The 22878-nt window shown below is 40.5% G+C and overlaps 1 protein-coding gene across 1 annotated transcript; it reads left to right on the top strand.

The window, feature by feature from the left end:
* Positions 1-314: 314 nt before the first annotated feature.
* On the top strand, positions 315-18740 carry aspscr1 (ASPSCR1 tether for SLC2A4, UBX domain containing). Its single transcript, XM_018664805.2, has 17 exons — positions 315-442; positions 679-734; positions 1398-1512; positions 4003-4103; positions 5579-5636; positions 5751-5824; positions 5943-6516; positions 7089-7148; positions 7399-7538; positions 8366-8447; positions 8551-8617; positions 8994-9056; positions 9849-9901; positions 14833-14884; positions 15006-15075; positions 15600-15787; positions 18412-18740. The coding sequence occupies exons 1-17, from the start codon at positions 353-355 to the stop codon at positions 18420-18422; spliced, it is 1854 nt and encodes a 617-aa protein (XP_018520321.1). The 5' UTR covers positions 315-352; the 3' UTR covers positions 18423-18740.
* Positions 18741-22878: the final 4138 nt, after the last annotated feature.

Genomic DNA, 22878 nt, shown 5'->3' with positions numbered 1-22878 from the left:
ACATGGAATTAATTATATTACTTACACCTGTGTTTCTTCTATTGGTACATGTCAAAATATCATTAATGAATAGGGCCTGTTGTATCATGCAGTATACCTATACTATATGGAAGCATTTATTCAGGGTTTTCCTTATGTTTGTTAATCATCTGTATAGTGATGCTGTAATATTTTTGAAATAAGCATAATTTGTGGCTTAATTATTAGTATATGACAGAATAAGTCAGTGTACAGTCCCTTTGAGGACTATCCGATTTCTGATCATTTGGATGAACAGACTCTTTAAATCATTTTGCCGGTGAAGAGTCAATAAAGTTTTTTTCAAACAAACACAGTGACGTCACGACACACAATGGCAGCCAGTGGCACAGCTGTAACGGTTCTTACTCCAAATGGGAGAAGACAAACAGTTAAAGTGTCTCCAAACGCACCGTTACTACAGGTAACTTGTGTTTGAAGAACATTTCATGTTTCATGTCACATGTAGGATTTGCTTCATTTTGTTCTTTTGTTGTTAAACCAGCGCAAAATGTTTACCCCTGAGTTAGCTTGTTTGGCTAACTGTAGTTAGCCAGTGACAGATCACTTTCTGTTTTCGTGCGGATGAAATCAAAGTATGTGGCTCACTGTGAGGCATGAATTCATTTGTGACATTTCGTTTGTATTTGTCGTCCTCAGGTGCTGGAGGACGTCTGCAAAAAGCACGGATTTAACCCGGACGATCATGGTTTGAAGTGAGTAAGCTGTCAGCAGCTTAATGTAGCTGTCACAGTACTGACATGTAAGCTAAATTATTTATCATTGTGTCAGCTTTAAATCCCCAGCCTGCAACGCAGACTGCATCTGTGTACACCTGGTTAGGTAAATAAGCTATGTGTGCACTGAATCGGGGCATGTATGTTGTGTGTGAAATGTAAAGTTTGCGAAGATAACACTTGTGAACATTAATATGTGAACTGACACGACTGCTGATATTTACCCAGTTGAAGAAATAGTTTTATTGTTATCGTAAGCAGCAGAGATCTGTCCCAATATTTAGATGGTTTAGGTGAATTCAAGCGCCACATTTTACTTATAGGTCATATTGGTTATGTCGAAGTGAAAAGTGTGTTTGGACTTAAAAGAAGAAAAAGATGAATGCTGCAATGTATATTATTTTCATGGATGAAATAAAAGTCAGGAAAGAATGTATACATTTGTTTCCAAATTAACAAGAGACAAAAACTAAGGTGATAGTTGTTGGTGATGCACTAACCCTAACTTATCCTCAGTGAAGATAAGTCATCCCCAGTCAATATAATTTTTGTACTCTATTTTAATGATAGGGAGAATTTTATTTTAAAAATTTTTGAACAGGAATGTTCACTTGCCTCTCTCCTGTCACCTCCTTATGACAGGTTTCAGAGGACTGTTGTTGACCTTACAGTGCCATGGAGGTTTGCAAATCTGCCCAACAATGCCAAACTGGAAATGGTGACAAGTACCAGGAAACAGGCTGTAGCCGACAGCCAGGTAAGTTAAAATAAAATGCATGTATGTGTGTGCGTGTGTGTGTGTGTGTGTGTGTGTGTTTGTGTGTGTGTGTGTGTGTGTGTGTGTGTGTGTGTGTGTGTGCATGCGTGCGTGTGCGTGAGAAAGAGCGAGAGAGAGAGACAAAGAGAGCTACAGACAGACAGGGATCAGGACAGACAGAGTGAGATTGCTATTAAATAGTGGTGGCTTAACACATAATAAAGACACATAATAACAGATAATTGTGTATCTAAGAAACATATTTGTGTTAATTATCTAAGTACCATATATGAGGCTACATATGGTGATTATCTCTGCTAGTCATTATCACTGGCAGCATGAGCATAGTAGCCTGATTCTCAGGTCTGACTTAGTAAAACATGAAATGCTAGACTTATCACATAAATATAGAATAGGCTTTATTGTCATTGTACAGTTAAGTACAATGAAATTGTGGGAGTACAATGAAATTGTAGTTTTAAACATGTAGAATGTACATTTTATATTTGTATTTACAAAAAAAAAGGAAAAACAAAAAACACTTTCAAAGATATTCCATCTATCAGACACAGGTAACAGTAAATAGATTTTCTGGCTTTCACAGTCAAGAAAATTCAATTTCTCGGCTGAGAATTCCTCATTATTTCATGTCCCAAATCCGCATGAATGAATTAACATTAGTTAGATTTGCGCCTAGGATCTGTAATAATACCTTTGGCATCTACTCTACATGTGGAGGCAGAGTTGGATGGCACTGAGAAATAATAATGTGGATAATCTGGCCAAACAGATGGAGGCATTTATTCAGATAGAACAGTCTGTATTAGTTAACTGTGAGGTAGCATGGACCAGTAAACCAACTTAGTAAGATGTTGTTTCACAAGCCCCCAGAGCAGCAATAGATTCTCCATGTCTCTGAACTCTGGAAGGATGAACAGCATTTTCCAAACAATTCGAACAAACGATATTCACTCATTTCATGTTTTGATGGAGAGCACTGTTTTTCATGTCAGTCAAAATCTTCTATAGGTTGTTCAATTGCATTGAGATCTGGTGACTGTAAAGCCCACAGCATGTGATTCACATTTTTGTACTTGACAAGCCATTCAGTGAGCACCTCGTACCCTGTATGGAAGCATCTGCACCTTTGAAATACCTCCGCTTCAATAATACAACACAATGTATAGTGAAACTTGTGCCAAGTGTCAGTATTGTATCACATGAAATTGTATCAGGATATTGATTATTTGACTCACCCATAATAATTTCGGAGGAAAATATTTACATATATTGTGGAAACAATATTATTTCAGTATTTCGGTCGGCTCTATATTTGTGCTTTTTATTGTCAGTACCTGGAAATGCATAAATTCTCTGTCTGTGCTCGCTCTCTGATTTGTATCCAAAAAACACTTTGTTGTAGCTGAGCTGTAGTTTCCTATGACATCATGGCATCTTAATCTAAGCAGTAAAATCACGGCTGGGTTTGATCTGTTGTTCTTGTTCATTTGATGGATGGTTGACTGTTGATACCTCGCAGATTTTATATACTCACACACACTCACTCTTGCACCACACACACCCCAACACACGTAGAGTCTCTCCCAAGATTCACGTCAGCCAGAGTGGTGTGCAAGAGTGTTTTGTGTTTGGCAGTTGACAGCCAAGGCGCTCTTTTCATCTCTCCCGGTGTGCAGACGTGCAGCGTGCTTTCTGTGCTGCACAACATGGTTGTTGAGTAAACATAAACAACTTGTAGAATGACTCAGAGAGAAGGAACAACAGAGGCTCGCACTGATGCCTGGTGTTACTCATTTTCAGACTGAGGTAGACCCAGATGTGCAGCTTAATCAAGTTTGATTATCAAAGAATTTTCTTCCTGCAAAATGGCGCAAGGCTGTTGGGCCAAGAATTTACAAATGGCCACCTAGGGAGATGATACTTAGCATAGTGCATTTCCTTTTCTGTATTTAAGGAAACTTTTCATCATATATTACTACAGTGTGAAAGGTTTGAAGTAAAGACACATTTTGTATTTGTCTTCTATGTTTAATAGTGGTTAAAGGCAACTAAATGTTAAATAATTTCAAGAGAAAGTAACTTAGTGGTTCCCAGTTTTTTGCTTGTGATTTACCTTTTTTAAGTGGTTTTAAGCAAATAATATTTAGATATCTCTATGTAAATTGATGTAGTGTTTCTTAAGAAAATAGCAAAAATTGAAGAAAAATCTGAAAAGTGGTGATTAGGTCATTATAAGACATAAATGATGCAGTTCAGGATCAAATCCTCTTAGGGTCACATCTGTCTCATCTTTGTCACTTTCTCTTATCATTTACACACTGTATGTCCTATAAGGTTAGACACCCACCCGAAAGAGGTGTACACGTACTGATGCTTAATAATTCAGACCTGCTGTTTATTCATGGGTCAAGTGTGTTTTTGATGAACTTAAACTACAGTTGTGTGTCACATTGGTTTCATATCCCTCAGGTGCGGATTGCGCTTCAGATGGAGGATGGCTCTCGTCTCCAGGGTTCCTTCTCCTGTGGACAGAGTCTGTGGGACCTGCTCACACATTTCCCTCAGATCAGGTGTGTGTATAAAGTTGTGTGTGCATGTACAAAGTGTGTGTGTGTGCACTCATGTGCGCCTGTCTTTGTGAGGACCAAACTGACAATGAATTTGAGGACTTTTTTTGAAAGTAAAGGGATTTTTTTCCTGGTGCTTGTAGGATTGTTGCAGGGTTAAGGTGGAAGATAAGTGTTGGAGTTATGTTGAGTTGCAAAGTGGGAGAAGTACCTGTATCTCAAAGTGCTTTTGACCAGTCTGTATTCTCATTTCAGTTGTTTATTAAAACAATATCTTCAGCAGTGCTTAACACAGAAACATGGGGCTCTCCTTAATAATGTAACAATCCTATATGTTTACATTATGGTCGTTAGCTTTATAATTAATAAATAATATAATTTCAATTTTGTTTTATGAGAAATCCTTTTTTTCTGTCAGTTTTGACATGGTGTACTGCTCTAAATACCACAATACCCATTTAGCCTCAGCCCCAGCCATCACTGCAGTTGGCAAAAAGTTGAACCAAAGTTTAAAAGTGAATTTTTTTAACCTGCAGATTGTAAAATCAGTTTTCACACTATTGTGAAAACTGACATTGTCAATGGGATTTCTACTTGCAGAGTCAGTGGTGGCCAAAATAGCTCTTACCACTTTAACTAACTAACTAACTCTTAAAAACAATGTTGTCGCTTATTGACTGAATGAACTGTGTACTGATGATAAGATGTTATCATACAAATTTCTGTCTATATTAATCAAAAATCTGTCCAAATTATTTATTCTTAACAAGTTGTGAGTAAAAATTAAACCAAAAACAAATAAAACATATCAAAAGTTTTATGTAATGCGTGTAATTATGTTAGCCATATGACAGATGTGTGTTGCATTTGTCTTTACTTTCCACTGGACCAGAAATGTGAAGGTTGTCATTGTGCAGGAATGAACGCAGGCCAACACTGTGTTAGATAACATCCTTTCTTCTCACCACTCCTCTCCTAAAGTTGAAGCTTTCCCACACATCACCACCACTCATTCAAACACACACACATGCAGCTGTTACTCAGTAGTTCCAGCTGTGAGGTCCCAGGTGCTCGTGCGTCTGTCCAGCCCTCATCTCATCTCTATTAAATGACATCACTCCACATCCTAATCCTTTTACGAGGAAGTTACACTACCATGAAATGAATATTAGCTCCACGCCAGCGTAAAAGCTCTGGGAATGTTGTGAAGCAAAGGGGGGAAGCTTTGATTTTCAGATTTGAGGAGAACAATAGTAAAACATTTATGGTTCAGTTAGTTTCTACACGGGATTGTGCACACATGGTTTACACATGCTGACAGCGTGCCACCGCATCGCATGAGGTTTTATTGTAAAATCACAGAGACGATTTCCCTCAGAATGAGAGACACTTCTGTGTTTTGTTTTGTCACATCTTAAGCAAATAAAAATCATTCACACTTAATTTTGATATTTGTTTTTCTTACCACCTTATTGCAGCGTGTCAGAGCTGCCCGAGTCAGGATCCACTCCTGTGTGTGTTTACATGAGAGACGAGGTATGCAATGTTCCTTTAACTCTCCCTTTTTCAGGAGATGAAAGTGAGTTTTATGGTAACACAGCTGTGTGTGTGTGTGTGTGTGTGTGTGTGTGTGTGTGTGTGTGTGTGTAGGTTAGTGGAGAAGAAGCACTAAAGAAGGCCACTCTGAAGTCTCTTGGTCTCACAGGAGGAAGTGCCATTGTCAGGTAGAAAACTTGTTTTTAATAATATTTAATACAACTAGTACAATAAATTGTACATTGCTTGAAGTCACTCTCACTGTTTATATTTATGGTACAGCTCTTCTTACAATTTCTCTTTAAGGTTTTTACTCAAAAAGAACAAAAGTCCTAGAGAGGAAGATGACAGAGAAGCCACTGAAACAGCTGCTATGCCAACCACTCCTGTTGCCAAGGAAACCACACCTAGCTCATCATCTCAGCCTGATCCTGCTCCATCACATCCAGAGACGTCAACAACAGACGTGCCAATAAGAAATTCAAGCCCCGATACACCAATGGAAATTCAGTCTGCGCCAACTTCAACCCCCGGCTCTGCCACAAGCACACTTCCTGTTCAACAGGAAGATGTTCGGAACCCCCAGGATGCAGTTCGGCCCAAATTCCCCCCTCTTGAGAGAGGAGCACCGGAGGAGGATGGGGAGCAAGCAGGGCCATCGGGACTGAGCTCTCATCCATCCTCTTCCTCCTCCTCCGCTCCCTCTGCCCCATTCATTCCCTTCTCTGGAGGCGGTCAGCGCCTTGGGGGCTTAGGAGGAGGAGCTGTCGGACGCTCGCTGTCTTCATCCTCCTCATCCTCATCTCTGTCAGCCCTGACTGCTGCAATAGAGTCGCCCAAAGCCAAGAAAGCCAAATCCAGCCACGGCTCTAGCACCAAGGTGAGCCATATCACTACATGAAGTGCAAATGAACAAATCCATTTTCTTATCCAAGATAAATGATCATGCTAAGAACAGTGTGTTTTTAAGAAAACAACCTCCTCATCTTGTCCTGTGCACAACTTCCATTTTCCAAGCACTTTAAGGATTTTTTGTCCATGTTGGCTAAAAAGATGATGGTCTTTTTCCAGCTGTTCTGTCAAGAACAACTTTTAACCTTGGATTGCTAAACTTGTTTTAAGGTTACTATACTACTGTAAGTTTGATTTTCAGCCTATTCTTCTGAATAGATGAGATGAGGGGATAGAGTGAGAGGTATGACATACAGACAAAGGTCCCAAGCTGGAATCAAACTGGGGAAGCTGTGGTAATGTGGTATATGATTTAACCATTAGACAACCAGGGTGCCTATAGCAAAGCTTTCTCACGTTTCCTCTCCCTACTGTCAGTTACTAAGAATTTTTCTTGGGATTGAAAGTTCTTCCTTGACCTTGGACACAGTATTTATTAACACAATAGTTTCTTCCCAAGTAATAGAGTATAACTTGTAGTATTTTCTGTTCCTTTCACAGCGTCAAGCCACCACCAACCAGCCAGATGAGGACATGGATCATGGGGAGGAGTTCTTGGAGGTAAACACATTTGTTTCCTGTCATGAGCTTCTGCCCTTTAACCTGTTTGTTTCAGTCTATCTGCTTCCCCTGATGTGGATTTCCTCCTTTACTGGACACAGAATGATTTTTTTAATTTAAGCACTTCCCATTTAGACCACTTGTGCTAATTACAGGCTTAACCACAATGTTTAAGGATTATTTAGATGAAAACATCAATGTCACTGCTTTTATGTCTCCATCCTTTCATCCTCTCACTTTCTCTCTGCAGCCAGTGGAGAGGGAGCCTCTCATCTACCACCTGGACTCGATGTCCCGTCAGTCTGAGGACCACAGGGATCTGCCCGACGAGTTCTTTGAAATGACGGTGGACGACGTGCGGAAGCGCTTCGCCCAGCTGCAGAGCGAGAGGTGGGGAGGAGGAGGAAGTGGAATGGAAGTGGTTGACTGTGGGTCAGAGGGCTGTGTGTGATATTTAGTATAAATACTTTGTTGCTGCAGAAACACGTCTGGATGAGATGTGTTCCTGCACTGTTTGCAACAGATAATTAGTCAGTTTGGCATTTGGTCCTGTGGTGTTTTGTCGATGTATAACCCTTAATTGCAGAATACCATAGCAGTGATGAGAGGCCATAGGCAGGCAGAATGCTGGGCATCAATGCGTGTGTTTTGAAGTTTTTATTTATTGTGAGTTTGAAGTTTTTATTTATTTATGAGTGCTTCTTCAAAACAGATGCGGACAAGTTTACTCTGCACTCTCTGGATGTGGCCGCGGCAGACCACAGCTGCTGAGACATTGTGTGTGTTTGCAAACATGTTCTCATTTATGAGACACCACGATAACTACAAAAGCCTCTAAATATGGCATACAGGGAGCAATTAGTAAGCTCGATTTGTGTAGATGTTTATCTTCCAGCCATCGACCAAACGCCGTCAGGTTGAGACCTCACGGTGTACATCCTTTAATCTCTGTCTACATTGACTTAGCCGGCTGCCTCATGGCTACGCTACTACTGTGTCGATGACTGCAATTACCAAGGGTGGAATTAAGCCGACCACAGCAATTCGTCTCTACCTCTGACACGCACACACGGCCACACATGAGTAAAGGCAGAGGAAGAAACAGCTACTCTTTCTTTTCTCCATTCATCTTTCCTATTCTCGACTCAAAAATGTGCTTTTTGTTTCACAGCTTATTTCACTGTAACTTAGTCTTTCTTTCTCCACCATTACTTTAGGAAGTTATTGGAGGAGGCTCCACTGATGACTAAATCTCTGAGAGAGGCCCAGATGAAGGAGAAAATGGACAGATATCCCAAAGTGAGTGCGAGTGACGCACATAATCACAGTCCAGTTTTTTCTATTGTATGTTTGTTTGAAATGTACAGATTTTGAACAACCTGCTACCCCTGTGTGTCTCCAGGTTGTCCTGAGGGTCCAGTTTCCAGATAGACATGTTCTACAAGGCTTCTTCAGGCCCCTAGAGACAGGTGTGTGTGCTTTGCTTTTATGTGTGTGTATGTGTGTGTGTGCAGTGTGGAGAGTGCTCATTTCAGCTGGCTAGCCACAGGTATGGCTGCAATGTTAAAGCTACTTGCGGCTCCCTCACCACATTTATGACTGTAGCCACACCAGAGTGACAGAGAGACAGAAAGAATGAGACAGGTCTGTAATTCCAGGGATTAGATCCACCTCAGCCTCAACAGCAACACGACAACCAGCAGAACAACAAATTGGAGGGAAATTCCATCTGAAATTTTTTTTTTTTTACTCCACACAGTGAGTGGTGTAGCTGCACACAGATCAGGTTGTTTATGCACAAGTTGATGCTCTGTGTGTGTGTGTCTGTGTGTGTTTTGTGTCCAGTTGGTACTGTGAGGGACTTTGTGAGGAGCCACTTGGAGGATCCTCAGCTCAGTTTCTACCTGTGTAAGTATCATTTAATTTCACACTAACCAATCATGTCAACATCAACCATCAACATCCCCCCTGTAAAGATTATTAAATCATATTTCTGTTTATTAACATTTTGCCTGATTAAAGGATGAATCCTAAATCTCTCCCCATGTTTTTTCTTTGTCTCTACTGTCAGCTAGAATAAAGGAAAAATGTCCACCAGAACTATAAAATACAACCCCAGTTGTAATAAACTGGCACTGCCTGGAATTAGGTCTGTCTTTTGTCAGCTTTCCTCACTTAGATTTCACAGATTGTGAAATATTGTTTTAGTTTATTTCACAGTCTCCCAGTGCATTAGAGCCAGTTAGATGACAGAAACCAAACCTTATTGTCATAGTGGACAAATTCTCCACAAATGCCTCACAGGTCTATTTTGACTTGATTTACTTTTATTACAAAAATGTTTGAGTGTTTCCACAGCTGACTTTCTGTTATTCATAATTTCCTGAAAAGCAGTGAAATCAATTCAGTCTTCCTCATGTACAGCAACTTGATGTGGAAGGAACATTGTTATACAGCAGCATTACTACAATGAAAACTGATCGCATTGTATTGGAAAACTTGCAGCTTCACAAATTGCATGTATACAATCAATGTGTATGTATTCTGTCCATTTTTAAATCACTTTGTCAAATGTAACTTTCCAGTGGTGTCACTGTATATGTATATATATATATATATATATATTATATATATACCAATAAGAACTTTGTTGCCAGCTTGCAGGTTCTACCAAACTGACCTTTTTCTGCTTCCTTTCAGTCATCACACCCCCAAAAGCCATTCTGGACGACCCTTCAGTGACACTTTTCCAGGTAAGGAACCTCACACAAGTGTGTAGCACTTTATTTAACTGCACAATAACAAACAGAATGATTTGACTCAAACAAACCACATCTCGCTCAAAACTCCAGAAAACAACAACTACAAAACTTTGACTTACCATCTTCTGTCTCAACACACACACACACACACACACACACAGACTGTAAAATGTATTGGCTGGTCCCTCTCTCCTCTTCAAAGCCCCACCACATTCCCGTTCTCCCCCTCTTCTCTCGCTCCTACACGCTCTCACACTTGTTCCCCCCCTCTCCACTGTCCTTGACCCCAGCTGGGCTTGATTTTTCCCAGACTGGCACATGGGGTTAATACAGGCCTCACTTTGATCTTGTCACACACACATACACAGAGCAATGGGCAGCCTTGATGTTTTGTTGCCTTAGAGTTCAGAGCTATCCATATACTAAAATGGTTGAGAGCAAAGAGATACGAATGGAAAATAAGTTGTTCTCTGGCTACACACACGCTATCTTGACTCTCCTCATTCTTTCATTTTTAGATACATTTTTTTAGAATAGCTATCACGTCAGTGAGTGCCATGCTTTTTTTGACACTTTTACTCAACCTGAAGAAAACGAAAGATGAAGTGGAGGAATGAAGGGGAGGAAGAGAAAGTTGTTTGAAGTGATATCGTGTTGTGATGATGAACAAGATTCACCTCCTCACAGGGACTGCTACAAAAGATAATGATCCTCACAAGTACACTTTGAAATATGTGTGTGTGTGTGTGTGTGTGTGTGTGTGTGTGTGTGTGTCCTTCTGGTGCCACGATCTCTCTGAATCAAATCTGATGTTCTGATGTAAGTCGTCTGTCTCTCTTTGTTTTTCATCTTTTTGTCCCTTCCTGAACTCTCCCTGTCTGTTTTTCACTACACGTCCCTCTCCTGTACCCCAACTCCAGCTTTCTCTCTTTCCTCTCACCCCCACCACTATCACCACCACTACTATCCCTCTCTCTGGCCCTCTCTTGTGCCTCAGCCCCCCTCTCCTTCACCCCCATGTCTCTATCCATTAGGGACTTAAAAGCGTTAAAGTGCACAAAAACAAAATCTTTAATCCCCTTGGTGTCATGTCACACACACACACACACACACACACACACACACACACATACACATACGTCTGGCTCTGTTTCCTTGTCTATACATCAATCATTCACACACACACACACACACACACAAGAATCTTTAATCTTTTTTTGTCATGTCACATAGACATGAGTGCACATGCATATGTACTCTCTCTCTCTCTCTCTCCTCTCTCCTCTCTCTCTCTCTCTCTCTCTCACACACACACACACACACTTTAATCACTTTGTGTCATGTCAGGAAAGGAATGTTTCCCAACCCAGAAGCCCTTTGATACCAGGCGTCCCCTCCCTCATCTGTCTCTCCCTCTGTCTTCCATCAGGATCTGTTCTGCCTCTTTTTCTCTCTCTCTCTCTCTCTCTCCATTCCTCTCTTATATGTTTTTCATACCGTCTCTCTCTCTCTGTCTCTCGCTCTCTGTTTCTCTCTCTCTCTCACACAGACACACACACACAGACACACACACACACATCTTGTCCTGTTGCCCTGTCTTATCCCGAGTGGAAGTGCGGCTGCCAGAGGGACCAGGATAGCAGGAATGCCCGTTGTTCCACTGTAACACATCGTTTCCTGCTCACAGGGCTGTGATAATAGCAATTAGGCCAGTGTGTCCCAATTTAGCAACCAGTTAGTGAGGGTGAGGTGGGAAGGGTGGGGGCTGGGAGAGAAAGGGCAGTGTGTGTAAGACAGGTTGTAGTGGAGGGTAAACCCGGCTAATCCCAATGACGGCCATACCGTCTCTTTTTACACTGCTGGTTTGAAACAGTGTAGGGCTGAGCTGTATGGAAAATGTTTCACTGATGGTACATTGATGGCTTTTCAGTACCAATTACTCTGTCAGGTTGACAGTTGTTTGCTGAGCTACACCTGTTGGAAGTCTTCTGGTTCTTGCACGGCACAAAAGCAGCTTCTCATTTCTAGCCAACAACTATTGATTTAGCTGGCTGAGGTGACAATTGATGCGGTAGCATTCCATCATTAGTAGCTAATTAGTGTTGTGTGTAATTATGCTAACGTTAGTTGTAGGAGTTGGTTGAAAATGGAGGCTCTGGCTGGCTTCATTCTTCCAGCTAACTCCTTTTGAAACAAGAATCTTGTAAGAGGTGTTTTCAATGTGCAGCTAACATCACACGGATGATGATATGCGAAAGTGCGAACTGAGGCATAATTTTTCCCAGAGTCCAGAGGGACATCTTTCAGACTTTTTGTTTTGTTCAACCCACAGTGTAACACCCAAATACTTTCAGTTTCCAATAATACAAAGCTGAAGAAAGCAGCAAATCATCACATCAGAGAAGTTGGAACAAGCAATTGTCTGTTGTTTTTGTTTGATAAATGATTTAAACAGTTAATTATGAAAAAATAAAACATTTCTGTTGATAAACTAATCATTATAGCACTATATGAGATTATTGTTAACATAATGACTCCACATTGTGGCAGAAGCACAGGTGGAACAGATAACGTTAACGATCCGACCAGTTTCAGGGTCCTGGTGTTGTGAATCCCGGCTCATTAGTGTTAACAGTAACACCTGCCAGTTGCTGTAATACTTGAATTACATTACCAGAAAATCCAAAGGCAAGTATAACTTTAGAAAAGATTATAATAGAAGTAGAAGACAGCACAATCTAATCTAATCAAATGTATCTTGTCTGTGATGGACTGTAACTAGTGGGGAAAGATCTGGCTGTTGGAACATGTGGATTCACTTGATCTATTCACTTGATCTAGATAATAATCACAGACCGTATGATTCAGAGCATCCTCAGCAATACACAGCATCTGAGAATAGTACCCAGCCTTTATTGACACGTGACAAAAAGACTCTTTAATCCCAAAGTGAAAACAAATCTCATGGAATGGATCCTCATTAATACAAATACCAAACACACCTTAACTCTGACACCACCACATAATCACTGCTGCATGTAATAGACGTTTCTCACAGCAGACATTATGACATGTCCAGGCAGGAGAAGCACAGGTGAAACAAATAACATTAACGACCCGACCAGTTTCAGGGTCCTGGTGTTGTGATTGCCAGCTCGTTAGTGTCAATAGTAACACCTGTGCTTTTCCTGCTCTGACAAGTCCAAAATCTGCAATGGAAAAGGTCTACTGTTACATAATAAAATAAAAAGACATAGCCTGCAAGGTGTAACAAGTCATTTTAGGTTAAAAATGTACATAAAGTCAAATTTCTTCCAACACCCACAAATGAAACAAAATAAGAAAATAAAATAAACAAGCAAATCCATGACAGGCTTATTAAGAAAGTGTCCTGGGAGGATAAAGAACATATTGATGGCAGACCATATTCCTTGCTGTACAATTAAGTCATAAATCTGCTTTGTGAAGTGTTCATGTGAGAAAGGAACAAGTGATGGATGTCACCAAGAGGCCTCTGCAGCTCTGCAAGAGTGCCAGTGGTTTATTGTCAAAGTGGTCGACACTGTTCATACTGCTGCCTGTGAACATGCTAAGTAAGCTCAGTATATATCATGCACTCATGATTAGAGCTGAAACCATTAGTCAGTAAATTGGTCGACTGATGGAAAATTAATCAAAATCTGCAAATATTCTGATAGTGGATTAATCATTTAAATCATTTTTCAAGCAAAAATGTCTTAAAATGACTTTGTCTTATTTGATAGTAAACCCAATATTTTTGGATTCAGGAAACTGTGATGGATATTTTTCACTTTTCTTTTTTTATTTTATGAAAAAAGCAATTGATCGAGAAAATAATCTGCAAATTAATTGTTAGCTGCAGCCCTACTTCTAACATACTGAGCCATCACAGAATCTGTATCTCAGGAATAGATTCGTACATCCCAACCTGTACAGGCAGTTCAATCAAAACATATACCGGCACACAGGTAAAGTTCATTACGCAGGGCCTCAGAGGCAGGTTTCTCTCAAAATTGAAACAAAAAGGTGAAATAGATTCCTGTTAGGTAAAAACAACAAATCCATGTCATCCTGAGCATTTATTTTAAAAAAGCCTCATTATAGAATTAAGTAAAGATCTCTAAGATTTTAAGATTGATCTACTACTATGTCAATGCTATGAAGAAATAGGTCACCTTTTTGGTTTACATATATTTAATATGTAATTTATAATAAGCATCATAAGGCCTGTTCATCTTAATGTAGTTACACATCAGAGGATCTGTTAACTGGAAGAAAAGGGAATAAACAGAAATTACTCATAGTATTTGTCTTGAGAATAAAGTTGAGGTTTGTCTCTGTTGGTGGTTTTTCACCACATGGTGACCAGCAGCTGAAACTAATAGTTCATTCATCTTTGCATTTACCACTACATTATATACTGAAAATGAACATGAGTGGGAGGCTTGTGTTTTTCTTGAACTGGTTTTGTTTGTCTCCTTTCTATTAGAGTCAGACATGTGCCCTGCTTGCCTGCCTGTCTGTCTGTGTTTCTACCTCATAATTGTACGGTTGATAATATCTGCCTGCGACTGGTCCATTATAACCATTAAGACTATCACTGGAGAGGAGTGTTGTGCTTGGGGGGGTGAAAGTGTTTTCACTAACCATTTGATTGGTGCTCATTTTGTGGTCTGCTTCAAAGAACCACGGTTACTGGTTCAGATCCCCGAGCAATGAATCATCCTCAAAAATGAATTTGACTTTGGCTTGGATGTGGCGGCGGCACTTGGTTTGCGTGTAGTAGGAGGCAGTTTTGTTTGGATTTTTCCATGTTTTGCAGAAATTGACTTGTGTGCCAGACATTTTTGAAGGCTTCTGTTCATTTCTCCTCCTCTCTCTCTTTCTCTCTGTGTCTGCAGGCTGGCTTGTTTCCTGGTGCGCTGGTGTACTTCGGCTCCGACATTAAGACAGGTTTTTGTCTTTTCAGTCCTTTTCTTTCATATGCTGATTTGAATTAGATACTGGTGTATTACTGAGGAATGTAATATAACAGAACAATAGTTAACATTGTGTTGGTGTGTTTCCTCCACAGCTTTTTACATAAAGAGGGATCTCCTTGAATCCTCTGTCTCGGCCTTACAAGCAAATGAGTCCATTGCAAGGTATGCGTGTATGTGTGTGTTTAAACGAGCGCCTGGTCGTGCATGTATTTGGGTGTGTGTATATATGCACTTGTATCCTGCGGCAACCAGCCTATTTTCCTGTCACAAAGCTGTCATCATTGGAATCCCTTTGAGGTTCTGCCTAAACAGCAGGTGCCCCCATGCGCCCTCATTTCCTCCACACACACACACACACCCCCACCCACCCACACACACATACACATACACACACTTACATAGACATACACTCACACACAGTATTTTCCACTCCTTCTAAAGATAGAGCCCATTTCCCAAAAGTGACCCCCACCTGTTGTCCTTTTGCTTCTTTAACAAGGTCATCACTCCTCCCCTGTTTTAGATCTTTAACTCACTCAGTTATTTAATTTCTGGCTCTCCACCAAAAAACAATGCTGCTTTAAGTACACACATGAGCAGCATCCTGCATCCTCCAAAGTACCTTTCCCGGTGACCTGTTCAAAATTTCAACCTTTTTTCCCCTCATCCCCTCCTCTCTACCTCAGCTGCATGCTCAAGTCTCCGACACACCCCTCCAGTTCTGTGGGCTCAGAGGAGCCGCTGCCTCCTCCAGAGCAGACGGCAGACACCAGCAAGTCCACACAGGATGAGCGAGACCCGTCTGCACGCACCCAGGCTGCTAAACCCACCAGATCTGACCCGGGCAAAGTGCCCAAGTGGCTCAAGCTTCCAGGTGAGGACAGGACAGATGATGGTACTCTGTTGCCGTTTGGTTCTAGTCCAGTTCATGTTCTTGCTGGTTTTTAAAAACAAACTACAAAATGTTTTATTCACTACACCTAAGATACTTTCTGACAGGTCATGTTAGGAAAGTTTCCCCAAGGTAATATTAGTTAGTCCATTACAGTACAGTTACTCATTTGGCAGACACTTTTATCCAAAGCGGGCTTATGAGGCATGTTAGGGTGTCAGAGGTGTTAGGAGTGGAGGTGCTCTCAGAGGGGATGAGTCTTCAGGAGATTCTTGAAGAAAGAGAGCAACACTCCGGCTCTGATTGCATTCAGGAGCTCATTTCACCATCGGGGAACCACAGATGAGAAAAGTCTGGGCTGGGAATGCCTTGTATGCAGGTATAAATGGATGCAGACCCAGAAGTCGTTCTGTAGACTAGCATTAGTGACTTGAATTTGACTCAGCCAGTGGCGGTCAGTGAGCAGCGGAGTGACGTGTGCTCAGGGGGCATTGCAATAGTTGGGATGAGAGCTAACCATGGCCTATACCAAGAGCTGGGTGGCATACTGAGTAAGGTAAGGGCCAGTTTTTCTTATGTTATATAGTGCAAAGCAGAACAACTGGGAGATAGATGCAGTATGGTCAAAGAGGGAGAGCTGGTGATCAAACATGACACCTACATTTCCCATGAACTTGGCTGAAGGTGGAGAAGTGATTGTGATGTTGATATTGTGATGGAGAGATTGAGTGACGGGGGTGACTGAGAGTTCAAATCAAATCAAATCAAATTTTATTTATATAGCGCCAATTCACAACAGAAGTTATCTCAAAGCACTGTTCAGTCTTTGAGAGGTGTAGTTGAAGGTGGTGTTCCTTTATACATGATATGTGTGAGAGACAGGCCAAGATCCATGGGGTTATCTGACAGGAACGTGGGTGATTTCAGCAAAACATGTCACACAAGCCTTCAGAAACTCCTTCAAGTCAAACTGGGCTTCAGAAATAGCAGAATCAGTGCTACCCTAGTACTTTCACAACTTCAAACATAATTTCCAGGGGGGGAAAGTCACTACAGTAGCTGATAGAGGTCCCCTCCTTGACAGTTCACGATTGGCAGATGGATTTAATAGCTAGTACAGCTAGTGGGTCTTCTTTGCTTTCACCCACAAACAAACTGCGCCAGAGTCCAGGTGGGAGACTCGTCTTTTCAGGCGGTCTCAGTCCAGTTTAGTCTGCACCAGAGTTTGATTGACAGCATTCACACCAGCACAAATAAACCAAACCAAGCAAGCAAACACACAAGAGTTCAAGTGGACCGCACAAAACAAGCTAGGTGTGAAAACACTTGTATACACTCAACACAAAAACGAGTATTTCACCCCTCCAGCCTTCCTCCTCAGAGATGACTTCCTTTTTTTGTAGGGAAAGAACAGAGGGCTTTGAACCACATGATTCTTGTTGTGGTAAAAACACACACACAAACCCCAAAACCACAGTCAATAGGAAATGGCCTTTTGAAAACAGAATTCCTCATGACTCAGAAGATAAGGATGCATTTTAAGATGAACCAATTAGTTCAGGATGGTCACCCCCTCCGGCCCAGAAGACCACTACAGACACTCGGGGCCCAGGGAGAGAGCCTGCTGCTCGGCCACATCACACAGCGCGAGCCCCTGTGGTCGGTCCAGGCACAGCACTTTTCTGTTGTTCTATTGTGGTGTTTCTGGTGGTCACTGTATTGATGTTTTTGTTTAGAATATTGCTCCGTTTTCTCTCTCTCCGTCTTGTTTGTGCCTTTTTGTGCATTTTATTTCTGGCTGATCTCTGTGTGTGTCCATGTGTGTCTCTTCAGAAAGTTGTGGCTGCTTTTTCTTTCATGAGGAAAGTTAAAAGAAAAAGACTTGAGGGGAGGGGGCTGAATTTGAAATTACAGACTTCATGTGTGGAGCCCCACAGAGAACACACACACAAACACACACACACAGTAAACCTCCACACTCTCCATCTGAGACCGTTTGTCCATCACTGAAGATGTCCTTTAACCTGTCTTGAATGATACGTCCAAGCGTGTTGATGCATCCTGGAGGAATCTGGATCCGAACAGACACACCTCCTAGTCTTCAGGCGTCTGGTGACCTCCTGATATACCAATAAAGCTCCATATCTTTTGAATAAAAATTTTCTGTGCCTTCCTACATTATAATGATCACTATTGTGTCAGTGTGATGTTGACAGGATTCTTTACACTCCATGTTGCGCAGGATTTTTTGAAAAATAGGAATCTCTGGATGATATAGTATTTGTTTTTAGCTGACTGTCAGTGCCTATCCAGTGCTAGTGTTTCAAACTGAGTTTGGATTGTAAAGCAGCATGCTTTATGAAGACTTATTTAAAATTGGGCACAGAGTGGATACATGATTTTGTTGATTTTATTTCAATGAAACTGTTCAGAAACAGCAGAACATCTGGCCATCGTCTGTGCAGGCATCTCTGGTTTCTCTGTTGTCTCATGTTGTTGCTTAACAATTTAAACTACAAAATTGCTACAGTCATGTTTAGTTTCTTAAGTCATACTGTTTGTTGATTGGCAGAGCAATTAATTGCTGTTTCTTGTCTCCTGCACAGGTAAGAAATGAGACTGTGAGGACTGACCACAGCAGACGTCTGACAGGCTCTGAGTAGAGCACTTAAATCTTTGCTGTGCTTTGAATAAGGCACAACATTGTGACCGCAGTTGACTTAATCCATTGTGTAGAATGCCTGCACTCAACTAGGTTTTTAAACGGTGAAAATAGTGAGCTGAATGACCTGAATAAGTGGTAAATCCTTCATTGCCATGAAGATTGATGTGTTTCATTCCGGTTGATCTCTGTGAGGAGAGAGTGTTGATGAGGGTGCTTTTATTCAGCAGAGGAAAATGTATCACAAAGTAAATAAAGATTGTTGTACTAAAATGTGTCTTACATTGTCTTATGTTGAATTTTCTAATTCCACTTGACAAAAAAATCTTTTCAAGGTAATTCAGTAGCTGCTCAATCAGATTATCAGCAGAAGATGATGTTCAATTTTCTCCACTGTTCTGAGAACTTAAGAGACTTCTCACTCATGTTGGTGTAAAAGTTGAGCTTCATAGTTTATTCCAAGGTCAAGAATGACCTTTGAACACACATCATACTGTATAATAATATATATTTGTCCCAGTCTTTGATACATCTGTAACAGGTTAAAGCATTTTTATGGTTTAACAGCTCCTGTAGTGAAGTATGGAATATTTTTAACCAGGTTCTCTAATAACTGTCACAACTCCAACAGTTGTTACCTGTCTGTGATAGCAGTGATAGACATGCACTTTGACTATTTGCCTGCAGTCCTAGAAAGAAAAGCATAACTTATAGATAAATGTTTAGTGCACACTGCCCCCACAAAAGACAGTAAATACTTACATGGTCAAAAATTTGGTCAAGCCAGAGTTCAGACTGGCATCTGTTTTACCATATTGAAAATTATTATGCCATAGAAATGTATATTGTCTGTGAACAGTACGCAAATTATACAGTAACTAACTGCTAAAAACAAAATGCAGTAAAAGCACAAAGAAAGTTGAACTAACCACCAAAAACATCTCTATCAAGTGAATCAGACAGTGATAATCCAATAATGATGGAGAACAAAACCCAGATCAGGCCAACATAGTTATCTTATTAGAATAGCACTGATGAAATGTATGCTATTAGGGGTGATTCAGCTACTTTTAAAGATCAAGTTATGTTGCATGTCATTACTAACACTATTATCTGTGGACTGTAAGTCAAAGTGAAGTTTTTTTCTCAGTAAGTGAATGAGAAAACAAGTGTGAGAGAGGACTATACTTGTGGGGTCCCACAGCTTTTAGGGGCCAAAATACTGGACCCCACAAGTTTAAATGGCTGTTTGAGTGTTAAGACTTGGTTTTAGGGTTAGGGTTGGGGTTAGGCAGTCAGTTGTGATGGTTAGGGTTAGAGTAAAGAGCTAGAGAATACAATATGTCAGTAACTGGACCCCACAAAGATAGGTGTACAAGGATATGTGTGTGCGTGTGTGTTTGTAAGTGAATGAATGGTGGTGTTAAAGAGCTGCTCAACATTTTTCAGTTGCCTTCCTGGATCCATGGAGACCACAGCTTTGATCTAAGAGGACACACCCCATGATGCACAAATTCATGCCCTGACTTATCTGATCATCTGCAGGTATCAGTAAACAAGCAGCATGCAGTCGTATTTTCACATGTTGTCACTCACTCACAACACGTCCCTCAGCCCTCTCCCCAGCTGCCCCCTCATTCACTCTATTTTAGCTGCAGGACGAACTTCAAAAACAGGCCGAACACAGAGGGGAGCAGGGCTCTGTGTGTGTGTGTGTGTGTGGTGGGAGTTTGAGGGAGGAGTGCATTCCATCCACTTGTCACACACACTCACACAGTACACACACTCTCTGTCTCCCTCTTGCAAATTAATTACTTCCAACTGCCCCTGGAGCCTTTGGTGCCAAATAAAGCAGCCGGGCACTTAAACAGGCCATTTATAGAGTTTGTGTTGGTTGTGAGTTAGTGAGAGAAGTTGAACTCACACTTTAACTCAAACTTTTCTCTCAAATTCTGCCTCACACCTCTTCACTCTTATCTCAAAACCATTTTTCCATGAGTGATTTGAAGTCAAAATATTCTAAAGACACTGCTTGCTCATGGTTGCTGATTTTATTAAAATAAGATAAGATAATCCTTTAATAGTCCCACAATGGGGAAATTCATTCAAAGGCTACAGTGAGAAGCAGAGGCCTCAGGGTCTTTTTAACTGTTTTACTGTTGCTTTGCTACAGTGGTGCTCCCTGGTGGAAGCTGTAGCAACTACAAGTGGTCCTGCCAGACAATTGTCAATTTAATGCTTAAAGTGAGAAAACATTTTCAAAACAATTAGAAAACTAAAAAGCTTTAAGGTAAAATTTGTATGAAAAGGTTAAACATCTCTCAGTTTTTGCTATTCATATATTCATGTACAATTGTTCTATGTAACTCACTTGTACATTTCATTCACTTTGCTAAGGTGGAGTTGAATTTTGGCCTAAGTAAAATTTTTAAGAGATAGAGACTTCATCCTCTTTTTCACCTTGAGGTGTTGCAAGGAAAATGTAATAAAGAGACCACAAATACAGTAGCCTTTCATATTCATATCATATTTTTATCCCCTGAATAAAGGATTCATAGAATGAAAATCCTTGAATGAAAAAGGAGATGACATTTTTGTTAAATCCTCATCACTTGTTACCTTGGCAACAACTAACCTTGGCAACAACTAACCTACACTTCCTTAGGTTCAAATTAAAACAGTCAACATTGCTCTGACACTACCCACAGTGGGCCAGCATGATACAACTGCAGTAGCAATTTTCATCTTTAAGATAATAAAATCACATCAAACGTGTGTATAAATAAACTAAAATATACAAAACTGTGTTTTTACCATGACCTTTTCAGTGGTGATATTGTTTAATTTCCTACACATGTTCCAGAATTTGAAACAGTTTTCAGTTAAATATTTATCTGCCTTTCACTTCAGGCTTAGAAGCTCTTGACCCGTTCATATCAGCTAAATCAAAGGTGTTACAAACGTGAAGGGACTTCTGGTATACATTTACAAGTGGACAGCAATTTGACTGCAGCCAATTTGATCTTCTCTTTGTCTGGTAAGTGCCTTCAGCTGTGTTTGTGTATTTTGATACACAGTGTGCAGCTCTGACAGTGTGTATATATATATATATATATAGTAGTCATCTATATAGTAGTCATATTTTTCATGATAGCTACCTAAACCTCTAATGAAGCATCACAGAGTCTGACAGGTTACATAACTAGAATTAAAACTGTCAAAGTGTGGGGTCTCTTATTCACCAGATTAACCAGATTGAGGAACATCTTTACATAAGCAAGGACCTCTTTACATAAACTAAAGGCCTGTCCATGGTTTTATTCGCGTTGTAATCGAGTTTGACGTGTTACGGCGGTTTCAATTTGTTTCAAACGGATAGTACCTGGATTGGCTTGTTAGCTAATCAAGGCTAGAGTTATGTCAGCGTTACTAATCATCGAGCTCACACTGAGATTATCCCAAACAAACTTTCATAAGTGGATAACAGTTCGAGTTTCAGTTTCTAAACGTATTATTACTTATTATTCTTCTGTAGCAGCCGTAGCCTGCATATAAATTTGAAATATTTTTATATACAGTCTATGGTAGCAGTCAGAAAAAAGTTAACGTTTTTACCCCGGTGACTTAGCAAAGGCTAACATGTGGCTAACATGTTCATGTTGTTCACTTCTACCGCCAGCCCAGCTTAGTGTTGGAGTTAACCGGTTCAATGTAACACACCACACTCAAAACAGGTTTTTCTATGAAAACTGGACGGTAATTGTCGGTGGGAATGATTGAAATCTTTACTCTCTACATTTGTTTGACAATTTTAGTTATTTTGCATGCAAAACATACCATGCGTTTAGAAAATATGATGGATTCACTGTTACTGATCACACAATACACAAAATAGTTAACTTTAAATGTCACTTACACATTAATGCATGCATAATTGTCATCCAAATACAACAAATATTTAGATTATAATGATATAAGAGTATAACTCACGTTTTATAATTATGAGTACTTTGGTAATGTGTATGTTCTTCTATGCAAGAGATTTAAAATGGGGTGACTTTTTCTTGCAAATTTTAATATTGCAGCATTGCTACTTTTACGCAAGTAAAGGTTTTGAATATCTCTACCACATGTCAGTAAATAAATATATGAATAAAATAAAATAAACATACACCTAATGGTGTCCAGTCATGCAGAAGAAGGAGCAGCGGGAGGTGATGTTCACCTTAGCAGAGCAAGGAGCTTGCAACCCAGTCTTCCTCTCCATGGAGGAGCAGCAGCTGCCCTACCAGAGCCTGGCTCCTGAAGTTGGGGTCCACTTGAAACAAACCACGAGACTCCGTCTCTGGTGTCTGAAAATTACCCGTGGGCCATATCCTGTCTTACTGCTGGTTTAACACTGTTAAGACCA

Source organism: Lates calcarifer, linkage group LG5, assembly GCF_001640805.2.
Source record: "Lates calcarifer isolate ASB-BC8 linkage group LG5, TLL_Latcal_v3, whole genome shotgun sequence".
Taxonomy (NCBI): Eukaryota; Metazoa; Chordata; class Actinopteri; family Centropomidae; genus Lates; species Lates calcarifer.
This window is presented reverse-complemented; position numbering and strand designations above follow the sequence as displayed.